Source organism: Pithys albifrons, chromosome 2 (assembly GCF_047495875.1).
Source record: "Pithys albifrons albifrons isolate INPA30051 chromosome 2, PitAlb_v1, whole genome shotgun sequence".
Taxonomy (NCBI): Eukaryota; Metazoa; Chordata; class Aves; order Passeriformes; family Thamnophilidae; genus Pithys; species Pithys albifrons.
Window position 1 is genome coordinate 71,415,411 of NC_092459.1, and position 13,148 is coordinate 71,428,558.

Sequence of the window (13,148 nt, forward strand, 5' to 3'; positions counted from 1 at the left end):
AAGTGTTCAAGAGATTTATTGCCATTTGGAACATGTTTATTGTTCAAAACCACTGCACTGAAGAAAAATCTGTAACATACACTCTTACATTCTTTGTCATTTTATCTTTAGAGCAATGTAACTTTCAGGCAGGTCATGCAGGAAAACCACTCTCACAATGAACTCAAGAACTACTGAGAAGCACTTTATGTCGTTCAGATCTTATGCTCCAAACAAGTTAAGTTTTCACCTGTGTAAGGAAAAACTGTGTACATCTAGAAAAACTCAAAACAGTAGGAAAAAAATAAAATCCACTTAGAACTGCTTAAAGAACAGTACCAAACTTTGTTGCCTTCCTTCATTCAGTGCTATGCTCTTGTTTTTCCAAACCTTCTTTAAATAATGTGCGACTTAAAAATGTATGTTAATGAAGTCTCTTACTGAGGCAAGGCATGCAGTAAGGGAAGAGGGATGGCTGGTCACTTCCAGGCTGCCCATCTACATATTTGTTCTGTAGATCAGCAAGCCACTGCTTAAGTTAAAAAAAGAGAGAGAATAGGAATGAATGCATTCAAGTTAAATGGCTTTTAAGAATATGTTAATACATACCACCTACAGTTCTGTTTACCAACCTCTGTTCAGGTTGATTGAAAACAAGTTTTGCCAAACTATCATGGGCCGCTTTTGTAGACTGTCAGATAAAAAAGTTGGTTTTCAAATATTGCTTGTTATTTGTGTGACTTAACTTTTTATTAAAAGGGTAGTTATTAAGGATCTGTAAGGCAACAAGACTTTAAATGTAATGGTTTACATTGCTGAATAGAACTTTTTAAAAGGCAAGATAAAAAAATTAGTAGAAGAATTTTTGGTGGGGTTGTATTCATAATAGGTGTTTCTGTTTTATCCCCACTGTAACTGTCACAGCAACTGTAGATGGCAAGTCTTCCTTGGTTGTAATTCAGGATGAATACATTCCCTGGCTTATTTCAAGTTATATATTTAGTTCTTTTTCTCCAGCCTGTCAAGAGAAGAACAGTTTTTGTAAGAGTGAATACTGATTTACAATGGTTATAAAAAAAATCTGAACATACAGTAGATCTCTATGAATGAATTACATTGGTCAGTGATTCACACAAAGGCAAGTCCACTTGCAGTTTTGCTTAGTCTCATTTTTTAATTTATAGTTCAGGAAGTTTCATCCTCTCACTTCTCCACAGTAATTTGTTGGAGCAGAAGAGAGAAAGCCATAATCCTGATTCACCAAGATTGCTTGGGGCAGTGTCTACACTACTTGCTACACAATGAGAGTGTGAGACTGATTGCAGTGTGTTCCCCAGTCACACCTGGTTGACTTTACCTCATGTACAGAACGGTCAGCTCTGAGAGTTCTTCCTTGACTTCTCTTTCAGACATACACCAGTTTTATGGATGTTTCCATCTCAGGAATTAGTTACCAAGATGGGCACATTCAGACTCATCAACATAATGCATGAAACAGCCCCCAAAATAGCCAGCAGCTGTTGAAAGCCCTGTCTACACCCACCTATGGCCATAAGGGCTTCCTGCCTTTTCTGCGCGCACATCTCAGAAGGTTCAAAGAAGGTGCAAGGCAACAAGTTCAGCCTACTGGCAACAAGCTTGTTAATATGTTTGCAAAAGGTAGAGAAGTCAAAATAAACTCAGAAACCATGCAGAGGTTTGCACCACAGTTAAAAACCATTAATAGAGAATTACAGGAGTCATCAGTTTATGACTTTGCCATTTTAAAGTGTGACTTGCCTGTATTTGATCAGTCGTCCTCCTTGAACAAGTTGTGCAACTTCATTAGTGAAGTGGCATGCAAAGAGAAGCCAATTCCTTGGCTGCACTTTGTAGGCGAATCTCATGAAAGTCAAGGAGTAACAACACAGTGCTGCAAAAGACAATAGATATTTTTAATAGATTGTAAATACCTGCATTTTATTGAGGCATAATTTTCCTACTAATGGAGCGTAATGACAAGTAGAACATTTCTTGCTGCTTTTCAGTTTTCCAATAGTCTTGTAAGTATGTTGACTTCAAAGATCCAATGCAAGAAAACACACAACAGTGCTCATTTCTCCTATACAAGAAAATCTACAGGGCTGCAGCTTCCTATAAAAAATTTTACTTATACACTACCATGTGATGAAACTGAAGCCTTTTTATCACCTGAACTATCTCAGCCAGAAAATAAAGAGTTAATCCCCATGAGACATGGCCTGTCCTAGAAAGTTTCAGAATATCTGTATAAGACAGTATTTTTAAAGATACTAATTACTTAAACACAGTTCTTGTTGGGAACATTTTAAAATAAACTTTAAGAGAAGCAAGTTTCCATCCCTGGGATGACATGAACATTCAGAAGCATGAAGCTTTGTTATCTGCTTTCCAGAAAGATGGGAAATTGTTTTAATCTATTTTTCTATAATAATTGCATTTAAGCACACTAAATTACAACCCAAGAATTCACTAGTTTTGCAAAGCTGTGACAGGCTTGAAGGGAAAAAAGAGGCAATTAATTGCTCAAGGAAAGCAGCCTTTTTAAAAATACAGAGCCTAGGAGATGAAAAAAAAGACCATTTGTATACACACCAAACTATACATACTTGCAAAAATTGAAGTGTCTCAACTTTGCTGAGCTAGGCAGCTGTCACCAAAATGTTACTGGTAAAACAATTTTGCTATACTGGAGACAATTTAAACTAGTCTTCCTTCTCAAAGAAGCTGACTAAAAGAGTGAATTACTCTAAGCAGAGCCTAATGATGATAAGGCTATAAATTTCCTTATTTTGCTTGCGGCAAGAAGAATTACTCAGAATTAAGTTAGTTATTAAGTTAGTTAAGGAAGAGACACAATGCCAAAATTAAGCTAATAAATTAAAGCTGTTGAACATAAAATTGAAGCAGCCGTCTAGCCAAAAGCTATACATGTTCCAAAGAAAGGTGGAAAAATTACTGCTTGTGCATTTAAAAATAATATCTCATTTAAAAGTAATCACACCAGCCTCTCATCGGCAACTGCTTTGCAGGGAATTAAGATCTCCTTAGCTGCTTCTTGCACCTTGCTGTCCAAGCATTGCCATTTCTTCACTTGGTCACTGTTTGATAAATATTTAAATCTTACACCAACCATAAAGCATCATTGCTCTTTATACAAAGAATAAAACCGGGTAAAAAGATGCATTTTGAACAAGCGTGTGCAATAGTATAAGACACCATAAGAATTATACCTTAGGAGACAGTCTGGTGATAAAAACTGCTAAGGCTCAAGACCTGCCTCCCTCTCCCCTCCCCTCCCAAATTACTTGAAAGCTCTCCAAAAAAAAGAGCTATGCAATTTCTCAGTACCTCAATTTAAGTGGCCTCTGAAGTTACATAACAAGATATTTGATATCTCCATCTACTCTCCATCACACATTTGCAGACAACTAATAATATACCACTGCTTGAAAGACAAACTGTGTTCTTCAGTCACTAAGAAGTTTCTCAGGTCTTACCAAATGTCATTCTGCCACTAATAATTTCTGGTGATTTCTTCATATCATTAAAAGCAGCAACAGGAAGTCCCCAATTGGCAACTGGCCCCCAAAAGTGCTGTAAAGAGGGAAAATGAAAAAGTTAAACAAAACCAAAGAACTCCTGAAGAAACAAAAAGTGGAAAGGATCAAGTCAGAAAAACCAACAGGAGTTCAGGTTAGTGGGTATTATCTACAAGACTCCAAACAGAGAAAAACAGTGTCAGAAGTCCAATTTCTACTATCATTGTGAGTAACAAGGCTTTGCTGGAATTCTTTCCACAGAAGATACAGTATTTGCATCAGCCTCTTCTAATAGACAACTAAGGACTCTTAAAAGTAACTTGGCCAGATATAGCAAAAGAGATACACCTCGCATAAAAAAGCTTTGTAGATACCAGCTATATCCATTCTTTTGACACTTTCTCTACCTGTAACATGTTTAATAATTTGAAATTATGAGGGGATATTTAAATTTCTTGCACTTTTAATTCCAAGATACTCTTGCCAGTCTGGATACTAACTTGTAACACTACAGTAAGATTAAAACCCACACTTGCTCCCTGCAGATCTGGGTCGCAATACAAGAAAGTTAACTAAAAAAGTATAGAAAAAAGTGAGTTTAAGTAAGACATACTATTGTGATAACTGAATCTTAGTGTGATATGCAAAACAATGCAGTATTTCTGCAAGTGTGTACAGAATGTGCAATTGTCTAAACTCAGATTAAAACCTCTCAAGCACGTCAGAGGTAACGTGGCATAACTGAGAAGAGTTGCATGGTTACATGGAATCATAGAATCAATTGGGCTGGAAAAAGCCTCTGAGATCATCAAGTCCAGCCCTTGGTCCAGCTCCAGTCCGTTTACCAGATCATGGCACTCAGTGCCACGTCCAATCTCAGTTTATAAACCTCCAGGGATAGTGAATCCACCACCTCTCTGGGCAGGCCATTCCAATGCCTGATTACTCTCTCAGGAAAGAATTTTTTTCTGATAATCCAACTTAAATTTCCCCTGGCAGAGCTTGAGCCTGTGCCCCCTTGTCCTATTGCTGAGTGCCTGGGAGAATTTACCCTGTACAGTTATGTGTACCTACAATGCCACTTATATACAAGATATATAGGAAGAGAACATTTACAGAAAATGAAGTCAGCAGGATACAAGATGTTGATATAGCGGTTTTCATGTAGTCATTTAAATAGTTTTAAAGGACAACCAGAGGACCAGAAAACAAACAATTAGTCACAACTATGATTATTTGCACAGTGAGACAGCAAGCCAACTTGTGTTAGCAACACCACAATAAAGGAGACTGCAAACTTAAGTGGTGAGGCACTATATGTACTTGGTGAGGTTTTTAAAGACATTTCAAGAGTCTCATTTGAACAACTGTTTCAGAAAATTAAGCTTGACTTTTTTGACTCTATGAAACATTTACAGCTTTAAGAATCTTAGTGATGACTTCAGTTTTGAAAAGTAAATTAAGTCATCTTGGCATTTTTACTTAATTAACTGCCACTAGAGCATAACCAAATAATTTACTATAGACTATGGAACACTCAAGTTCAGGCTGCACAATTTGAAGAATCATCAGTTCACATCCCATAAGTGCTGCAGCATTAGCTTTCCTCTGCTGACCAGGGAGTTGGATTTGGAACCTTCTCACTTGAGATGGGTATCTGGTTTTATGTGCCCTTCAGGCTGGCAGCCCTTTGAAGTTAAACTACACCTATACAGTTTGTCTTCTGCTTATGTAGAAGAGCAAGTCTTCCATAACATTATGACTCACAGCATAACAGGCATAAAATATCCACTCCCAGTTTCAGGAGCAAACTGAAGGGCTCAAGGACAGAAGAGTCTCTAGTGAGAGTTATATGGTACACATTTATCATCTGGCATAAAGGCCAATAAAGATAAGCCACACAGCTTGGTGTTGTACTGGTATTGTTGTTAAAGTGGGTTCCAGACTGCTCTGAGCTCCTTAGCAAAGAGTATGGAAAAAATGAAGCCCCTTTAATTTAAGGCATTCTGAAGGCACTTACATTTGGCCACCTTAATCTCAGACTTGTAATTAAATGTTACTAGTGCATCACTCCTGCACGTTTGCAGGACATTTTTCAAGTGCAGACAAGGGCATAACAATGTTGAGGCAAGACAGCAAGTTATGGAAGTTAGGAAGAATGTGAAACCAGAAATCCCCTCCCTTTCTTACCGTACTGTTCAAGGGCATCATCATTGTTTTGCAGTCAAAAAACACATGGAAAAAAGAAGAAAAAAATGTTAGTTTCTTTCATAATCCGCATAGAGAGAAGTGTACAACAAATAGAAGATAGGGAGAAGTCAGGAAGGTGTCATGGCATTAACTTTGATTACTGAATTAGTATTTAAAAAATTCCATTTCCCTCAAGAGCTGTCATTGTGACAAATGCTTGCTGCTCTCCTTTTCCTAACAACATAAAATCCCATTATGGTCTGTGGAGGACATTCAACCCTTCAAAGCATCCAAGATCCCTCCCCCACTAGTTTTAAAGGATGCCAAAGGCCATCAAGTTTTGCCATGATAAAGCTAAACAGCTAAGATTCCTCAACCTTTGAAGTCGCTTGGAATGCTTTACATACCTATGTAAAGTAGGTCAAACCAAAGACTGCCAGAGATCTTACTGTCACTAAGTTCGGGCCAAGTGTGACTACCAAACAGCAGCTATAACACACTTTTATAACATTCAATTACACTTTGGTCATGTATGAGGTTCATTTAAGTGGTCATCTAGGTACTAATTTATGTAACAACTTCAATGCATGACAGCTAGACTACAGCATGTATTTAAGATTGTTTGCCACTCGACCTTTTGAAATGCTGCAGATCTTTTTAAACACCTTCTTTCTAACAAGGATACTGATAGGACTTAATTCTGAATTTTAAGAAGCCAGCTAACAGGTAGGCTTATAGAAAGCCTACTGCTGTTCTGAGCTGCAGAACACTTCATAACCATCACTTCCCTCACACTGACTTCCATCTTCTTAGAGTACTGTTTTATAAATAGCTACCGTAAGGGAACAGTCAGGTCTACTTAGGAAATCACATTGGCTGTGCATTTCAGTGAGTCTTCGTTAACAAGCCACAGACTGGTTCAAGGTGCTTTGTTGGGATGCCCCAGACAAGTCTAACCACTTGGTTTTTGTTTTCTTTTTAACTGATCCGCAGCAACAGTTAAAGTCCAGGTGACAAGTGTGTACTTAATTTTTTTTTTCATAAAACCTCAACTAAACAAGTTCAGATGTGTCTCCTGGTACAATGTGTTTGTGCCAACAGGAGTCAGCCTTAATTTTGAAAGTGGAAGTTGTTTTCAGTGAGGTGAAAGCCTAAAATAGAATCAAACTGATGCTATTTTAACAGAGTAGGCAGCTCTGGTTAAGGTTTTGCAAGGTTGTCCTCACAATCACGAGACTGGAACAGTGATTTTATTCCTAGAAGAGGGCAAATCAAGGGCATATAGACACTTCCAGAAGCAGGCATCCAGCCCCAAAACTCTGTAGCCAGTAGGGCAGCAACAAATGCACCATATCCAACAGTGAGGATACTGCAGCATGTCCATACACCTGTTTCTGAAGTGACTCTATCCCAAACTAGTAGTTCCCAAGAACTTCAAGAATTACATTCAATCCACTGACAAAGAAGACATTGCACACTATTGTCTCCAGAACTGTGGACAGCAATTGTTGGATTTACTCAGTTTCCAAGTGTCGTCTTTCTGTATAAGTGTTTAGACATCACAAGAGGAACCCACAGCTGATCAATACCTTGTATTGGTACTACAGAACATTGCAAAAAGGCTGTAGTGGGGATGATGTATTTTTCCAGTTTCTGCATGTATTTTCCTTATTCTGGCAATGAAGATGTCAGGAGACTAGAGATCGTGCCCCAAATATAGGTTAAGTGTCACACTCTGTTTCTCCCATGTTGCCATCCCTTAAGTGTGAAGGGCACTACCCTTCCACAAAACAGCTGGGTTGTTTAGTTCTCAGAGCACACCAGGGAAGCAGATGTTACAAGGAATGAACTATCTATTTCAAAGCCCTCCACATGAACAGTCACAACATTTGTGTTACTGCTGAGTCATCAGAAAGAGACATTTCAGAAGTGCCCCACAAGACTGCAACCTCCAAGCTTAGTTTTCTGTTACCAGAAGATCTTGGGACTCCCTGGGATTCACTATGAGATTAAAATAATTTAGGCTTCCACCACAAAAAAAGGAAGCTGTCTAGAATGGCTTATATGTTTTCTCTCTCAAAAGATGAGGGAAGCTGTTTTATTGGATGTTTTTCAGAAGATGTTGGTTTAAATCAATAGGATAAGAACTAAGAGGATGCAGTTGCCTACTATTAGTGGCTTAGATAATCAACTCTACGGACAGCTTTCATTTTTAGGATCTTTAGAAAAAAATGCCACTTCAAGTGTACAATATATAGAGCTACCAAAGTTGCATATGCTAATCAGCTAGTTTTAAATTAACATTACTGCTGCATTTTACAAGAAACTGGAAAAGTCTTCCTACAGCTTACCTTTCTACTGTGCTCTTTTTAAAGCATTAAGACATGGTTAGGGGAAATTTCTATTTATGATTTACAGTCATTCAGATCCCTATTAATCACCACTTGAGAAAAGCCAGATGTGAAACTGGCAGGGCAATTAATTATCAATGACAGTTTTAAAAGTATTTTCTCTTGTTTCTTTGCGCAAGATCCAAAACCAACTCGTGACATAATGCAACTCTAATGCCAGATGTATCCACCTGAGAAAAGCAGCATACATTCAGTGCGCTGGCTTTCGTGTTTTCAAGTTATGAAGCTGAAGCTACTTATTCCAATACATGCCTGAAAGTTTTGATTGCCCCAAGCTGTAACAATGGAGCAGTTAATTCCACAATTTTGGGTAACTTCAATTATTCTATTGAGGGTCAAGCAATTTAAAGTACAACAACGGTATTCCAAACAATACTCCAATTCATTTCCCACAAACAAGCACTGATTAGATACTGATTTTTAAAACAGACACCAGTCTCAGAACTTTGAGGAAACTTCTTCTCTATGTGCAAATAAAGAAGGAAATTTTCTTCAAGATGGAGTCCTGTAGCCTGTTGTCACAGTAAAATCAAAAGTGAGCAATTCAGATCTATAGAAAAACCCTGTGAGACTGAGCTATCAGCCAGAAGCAGCAAAGAGCCCAGCTCCTGCTGGCTGATAGGGAGGAGGTTACTCCCCAAGAATTCACATAGTAGGAATTCACAGGACTCTGCAGGTGCACGAAAACAGCCAGGATGAAATAATATACACATGGGACTTGTGAGAGATAGGCTTTAACCGATTGAAGTATCTGGTGTGGTGGTGTGTTAACTCTTTTAGCCAATAAGCTGTAGTCCTAACCCTATATAAACTGTGTGCTTTGTGTAATAAAGGGTCTTCACTATAAACTTCATAAGCTTGTTGGTGAAAATTGTTTACTTTAGTAGCCTGAGGAAACAATTATCTTCACAAAGAAATGCAGAGTTAACTCTTAATTTCTTTTATGGAGAAGACAGGCAACAGTTATGGACAGTTATCTAAATTTTAAACTCAACATAAAAACACTCTTGCTAAGCAAGAAATGATGCTGAAACGCCATACCAGATGGAGCAACTGACTTTTGCCCTTCAGGACACACCCAGTAATAGAAGTAAAAATTAAGCAAGTATCTGTACATAACAAGGCAGAACACATTCCACAATGGTAGAACTCTGTGGAATGCCTTTTTTTTAACAATACAGTCTTATTTATATAGTTTGTTTGAAGATTAGATGAAATATATCTGAAAAGGTGGTGGGGTTTTTTTTTCCAAAACCTTCTCAATTTTGGTGAGGACAGAGATCCTTCCAGTTACTGTGGTGGCATTAAGAAGCAGCTGCTACCTCTTCTGGATTTCTGTTTGTTTGTATAATCCTGAAGCACACTACTGTTCTAATGGCCATTTACATACTTGACGTGAATCCTGTTACAATTAAATAAATATTAACATTAATATGCATGAATGTGATGGGTTTGATCCATGGCTTCCTCAGTAACCAAGTGTAATTAAGGAAGTGGACATTACGTAAGTATTCCACACTTTTTCCACGTAACAGAGAAGGAGGGGAGATAGGAAGTAGCTTAGTCTTCCTTCTTCCGGCAAAGCTTAGAGGAGCAGGAGGAACCTAGACGGTCACTTGTTTCAGTTGGTTTCCTCGTGGTATCATGGTGAGACTGTATCATTGCCTGTTCCCCTCCTTCCTTGAAGTTTTTAATTGTATTTGTCTGTTTCGTTTGGTTTGGTTTTGCCCCTCCTTATTCCTTGTTACCCATTCCCTCTTCCCTTTTCCCTTGGTGGGGGGGAGGGGGGGGCCCAAATAGTGTGTACAAATTGCATATGTGGTTGTAGATGTTAGAAAATACAATTTCTATTTTAATTCAGTTTCTTTTGAGTTCTTGCTTTTCTTTTCAGTTTTTTTTCCTTTGCTGGGAAGACTTTGGGAGGAGGGAGGAAGGCAGTTCAGGGTTGGTAAAAGGACTAGGCCAAACCCAGACACTATTTTTGGTGGCAGCAGTGGGATTCGAACCCACACCTCCAGGGGAGGCTGGAGGCTGGCAAAATGCCAACTGCCCAAGTACAATCTATCAAGCTTACATAATATCCTCAAGACTTTCAACCCAAATCACAGAAGCCTGCTCTGAGCTTTCTTCATTTTGCTTCAAGGATGTTCTCTTCCATCTCATATTTTACTTTTTTTTGTCTTGCTGTTTCTATGAATCTTGATTTTGTCAATGTCAAACCCACAGTCTGCTTAGAATCACAGAGTAGTTTGGTTGAAACGGACCCTGAGATCACCCAGCTCCAACGCCTCTGCCACAGGCAGGGACACCTTCCGCTAGACCAAGTTGCTCAAAGCCCCATCCAGCCTGGCTTTGAACACTTAAAGGGATGAGGAATCCACAACCTCTTTGGGTAATTTCTTCCAGTGCCTCACTACTTTCCCAGCAAAGACTTTCTTCCTAATATCTAATCTAAAGGCCTTACTAAGTCTTTATATTATAATTGCTCTTCCACGCAGACTTACACCATCTCCTGCTACCTTAATCAAGACTACATTTCTCAGATAAACAGATGTCCTCCTACATGCTTGCTCAACGTCAAACACCAGTTGCAATAGATGTAGGTAAAACAGCAAGCAACAGTTATAGTGAAAGGTTGCTCAACCACCTTTATTAGAAGAGCCCATTTTTATTTGTTCAGTTTTGTCAAATAGCCTGTCAGCCACAGGAACTTCAGTCTGCCTACTCGAGACTGCTCCTGTACAGCGGTTCAACCAGATTTTAGTAGGCTGCAATTGTTCCTTAAGACAGTCTTGTGATTTCAGTGCAAGGTGTCATACCCCTTAGCACGGCAGGCAAGGCGAAGCTCGACAGAAGTACTGCGCTGTCTGGGAGGGGACTTAAGCCACATTCCCACGACATGGGGCTCTAACAAGCCTCTGAAAAGAAGAACTCCCTTACACATACTCAGAGATTTAAATATGCCGTCTTCAGACGGCATCTGTGACCAAACTAGCTTCTGCCCACGACAACCCCGGCTCTTTCTGCCCCTGTCGCAGACAGTGCTCACGCTGTGCCGGCCCCGAGCGAGTCCTGCCGGGTGCGGGGCAGCAGCTCCCGGGGCCGCCCTGTCCCAGGCGGGACAGGGAAGGTCACAGAGGAGCGCAGCTGCCGCGGCAGCTTCAAACCGCGTCGCTTCGCTTCAAGGTCACGCCCGGTTTCCCCGGGGCGGAGCAGGACACGGACGACACTGACAGCCCTGGCAGCTCCTCGGGCCGCGGCGACGACGGGCGCGACCAGGGGCGCGGCGGGACCGTGTCAGCTCCGGGCCGGGCTCCTGCTGCCTCCCCCCGGCGCCGGCGAGAGCGAGTCCCGCAGAGCGCAAATGGCACCAAGCGCCCCTCGAGCCTGCGGGGGCTGGGGAAGCGAAAGGGACGCTGGTCGCCGTCGCCGCCCGGGCGATGACACCCCTCCCGTGTCGCGCTCACCTCATCAAGTAGTCCCTGAACTCCTTGCTTCGCACATAGTCCGCGGCCTTGCGAGCCAGCGCCCCCGCCATGGTGCCCTCGGCACGGAGCGCCCTCCCGCCGCTGCCGCCTCCGCCTCCGCCTCCGCCTCCGCCGCCGGTGACAACTGGCCCGCGCGCCGCGCGCCGCCCTCTTTACGGCAGCGAGCGCCGCCGCGCCCCCCGTCAGCGCGGCGCTCTCGCCGCCCATTGGCTGCGGCGGCCCCGCCCCCCTCGCGCGCCCGACACGGGGAGATGGTCGCGGGCAGGGGGAAAGGCAGCGTGCCGTAAAGCAGCGCTGCGGGAGCAGGGGGCAGACCGCCGCAAAGCGCGCCGAGGAGGGGTCTCGGTGGGCAGAGCCGCCGTCATTCCCCCGCATCCCGCAGGGAAGGGGCGCGCGGCGCCTTCCCGAGCTGCTATTGGCTGCGCGGCCGCGGCAGGTGTGTTCCCATTGGCCAACCCCGCTCCTCGCGGCGCGTGGCCCCGCCCTCGAAGTGGCGCGTGGCAGGGGCGTGGGAGGGGTGTGAGGGAATGGGGCAGTGCGGGAATGCGGCACAGCGCGGGAATGCGGCACGGGAGAGGGCACGGGAACGGGGAACGGGCACGGGAACGGGCACAGGGAACGGGCACGGGCTGCCCCAGGAGCGGTGGAGACTCCCTGTTTAGAGACATTCCGAACCCACCTGAGCGCGCTCCTGTGTCACCTGCTCGAGGTGTCCCTGCCGCGGCAGGAGCTGCCGTAGGGGATCTCCAGAGGCCCCTTCCAGCCCTGGCAGTTCCGTGGTTCTGTCATAGTCACCTCAGCGATTTTTTCTGTAGTGGTCTGAGATTCCATCCCTCACCAGCACTTTCCATTTCATTCCTGAGCAGAGGGCGCTTATGTAGAAGGGAAGATAAACTCTAACCTTGCTAATACTATCTCCATAAAATTTGGACCATACAAACAAATACCTCTCTGTGCATTACGTCTTTATCTTTGCTCCGTGCACTAGAGATAGTGAAAATGGATGTTTATCCACTCCATTCCAAAGACTTGCAGCCCCAGTTTTTACAGTCTAGAGCTGGGCTGAGAGTGCAGCCTGGGGCACGCCTTGGCTCTGCAAGGAGCCCTTGGAGGCCATGGACGCTTCATTTCCTTCTGCTTCCCATTTTCCTGAAGGATCTCAGATTAAAAACCCAAACCCATAACAACAACAGCAAAAAACACCCCCCAAAAAAAACCAAAAAAAAAATGCCCTTCATCCTTTTTCCGCCATTGCTTGCTTAGAGAGCAGCAAGTTTTAGGAAAAGTGTTTGGTATCATCTCCTTCTTCTATATATGTAGCATATGATGTAACACCCCACGGCCACTCCTGGCTTTGCTGTGTGGGAGGAGGAGTTAGGTCCCCTTGGTGTATTGTGTTATGAAAAGCCAAAATGTAGCCCAGCATATTTCTGTGCACTATTTAGACTCTTTAAAAGCAGCAATGTGAATCTGAATGAGGTCTCAAAGAATCATTTGTTCTAGTTGATTCCACATGCACT

At 42.4% G+C, this 13,148-nt stretch overlaps 1 protein-coding gene across 2 annotated transcripts; it reads right to left on the bottom strand.

Annotated features, from left to right (window-relative positions):
* MPC1 (mitochondrial pyruvate carrier 1) lies at window positions 1–11,754 on the bottom strand. 2 transcript variants are annotated; one of them, XM_071549434.1, is made up of 5 exons: window positions 11,608–11,754; window positions 11,181–11,184; window positions 3,498–3,594; window positions 1,759–1,891; window positions 1–997 (listed from the first exon to the last, which is right to left on the bottom strand). In XM_071549434.1, the coding sequence occupies exons 1-5, from the start codon at window positions 11,676–11,678 to the stop codon at window positions 979–981; spliced, it is 324 nt and encodes a 107-aa protein (XP_071405535.1). In that variant the 5' UTR covers window positions 11,679–11,754; the 3' UTR covers window positions 1–978. The 2 variants fall into 2 exon arrangements, with proteins under 2 accessions (XP_071405535.1, XP_071405534.1); XM_071549433.1 differs by lacking the exons at window positions 11,181–11,184; window positions 11,608–11,754 and adding an exon at window positions 5,730–7,043.
* Window positions 11,755–13,148: the final 1,394 nt, after the last annotated feature.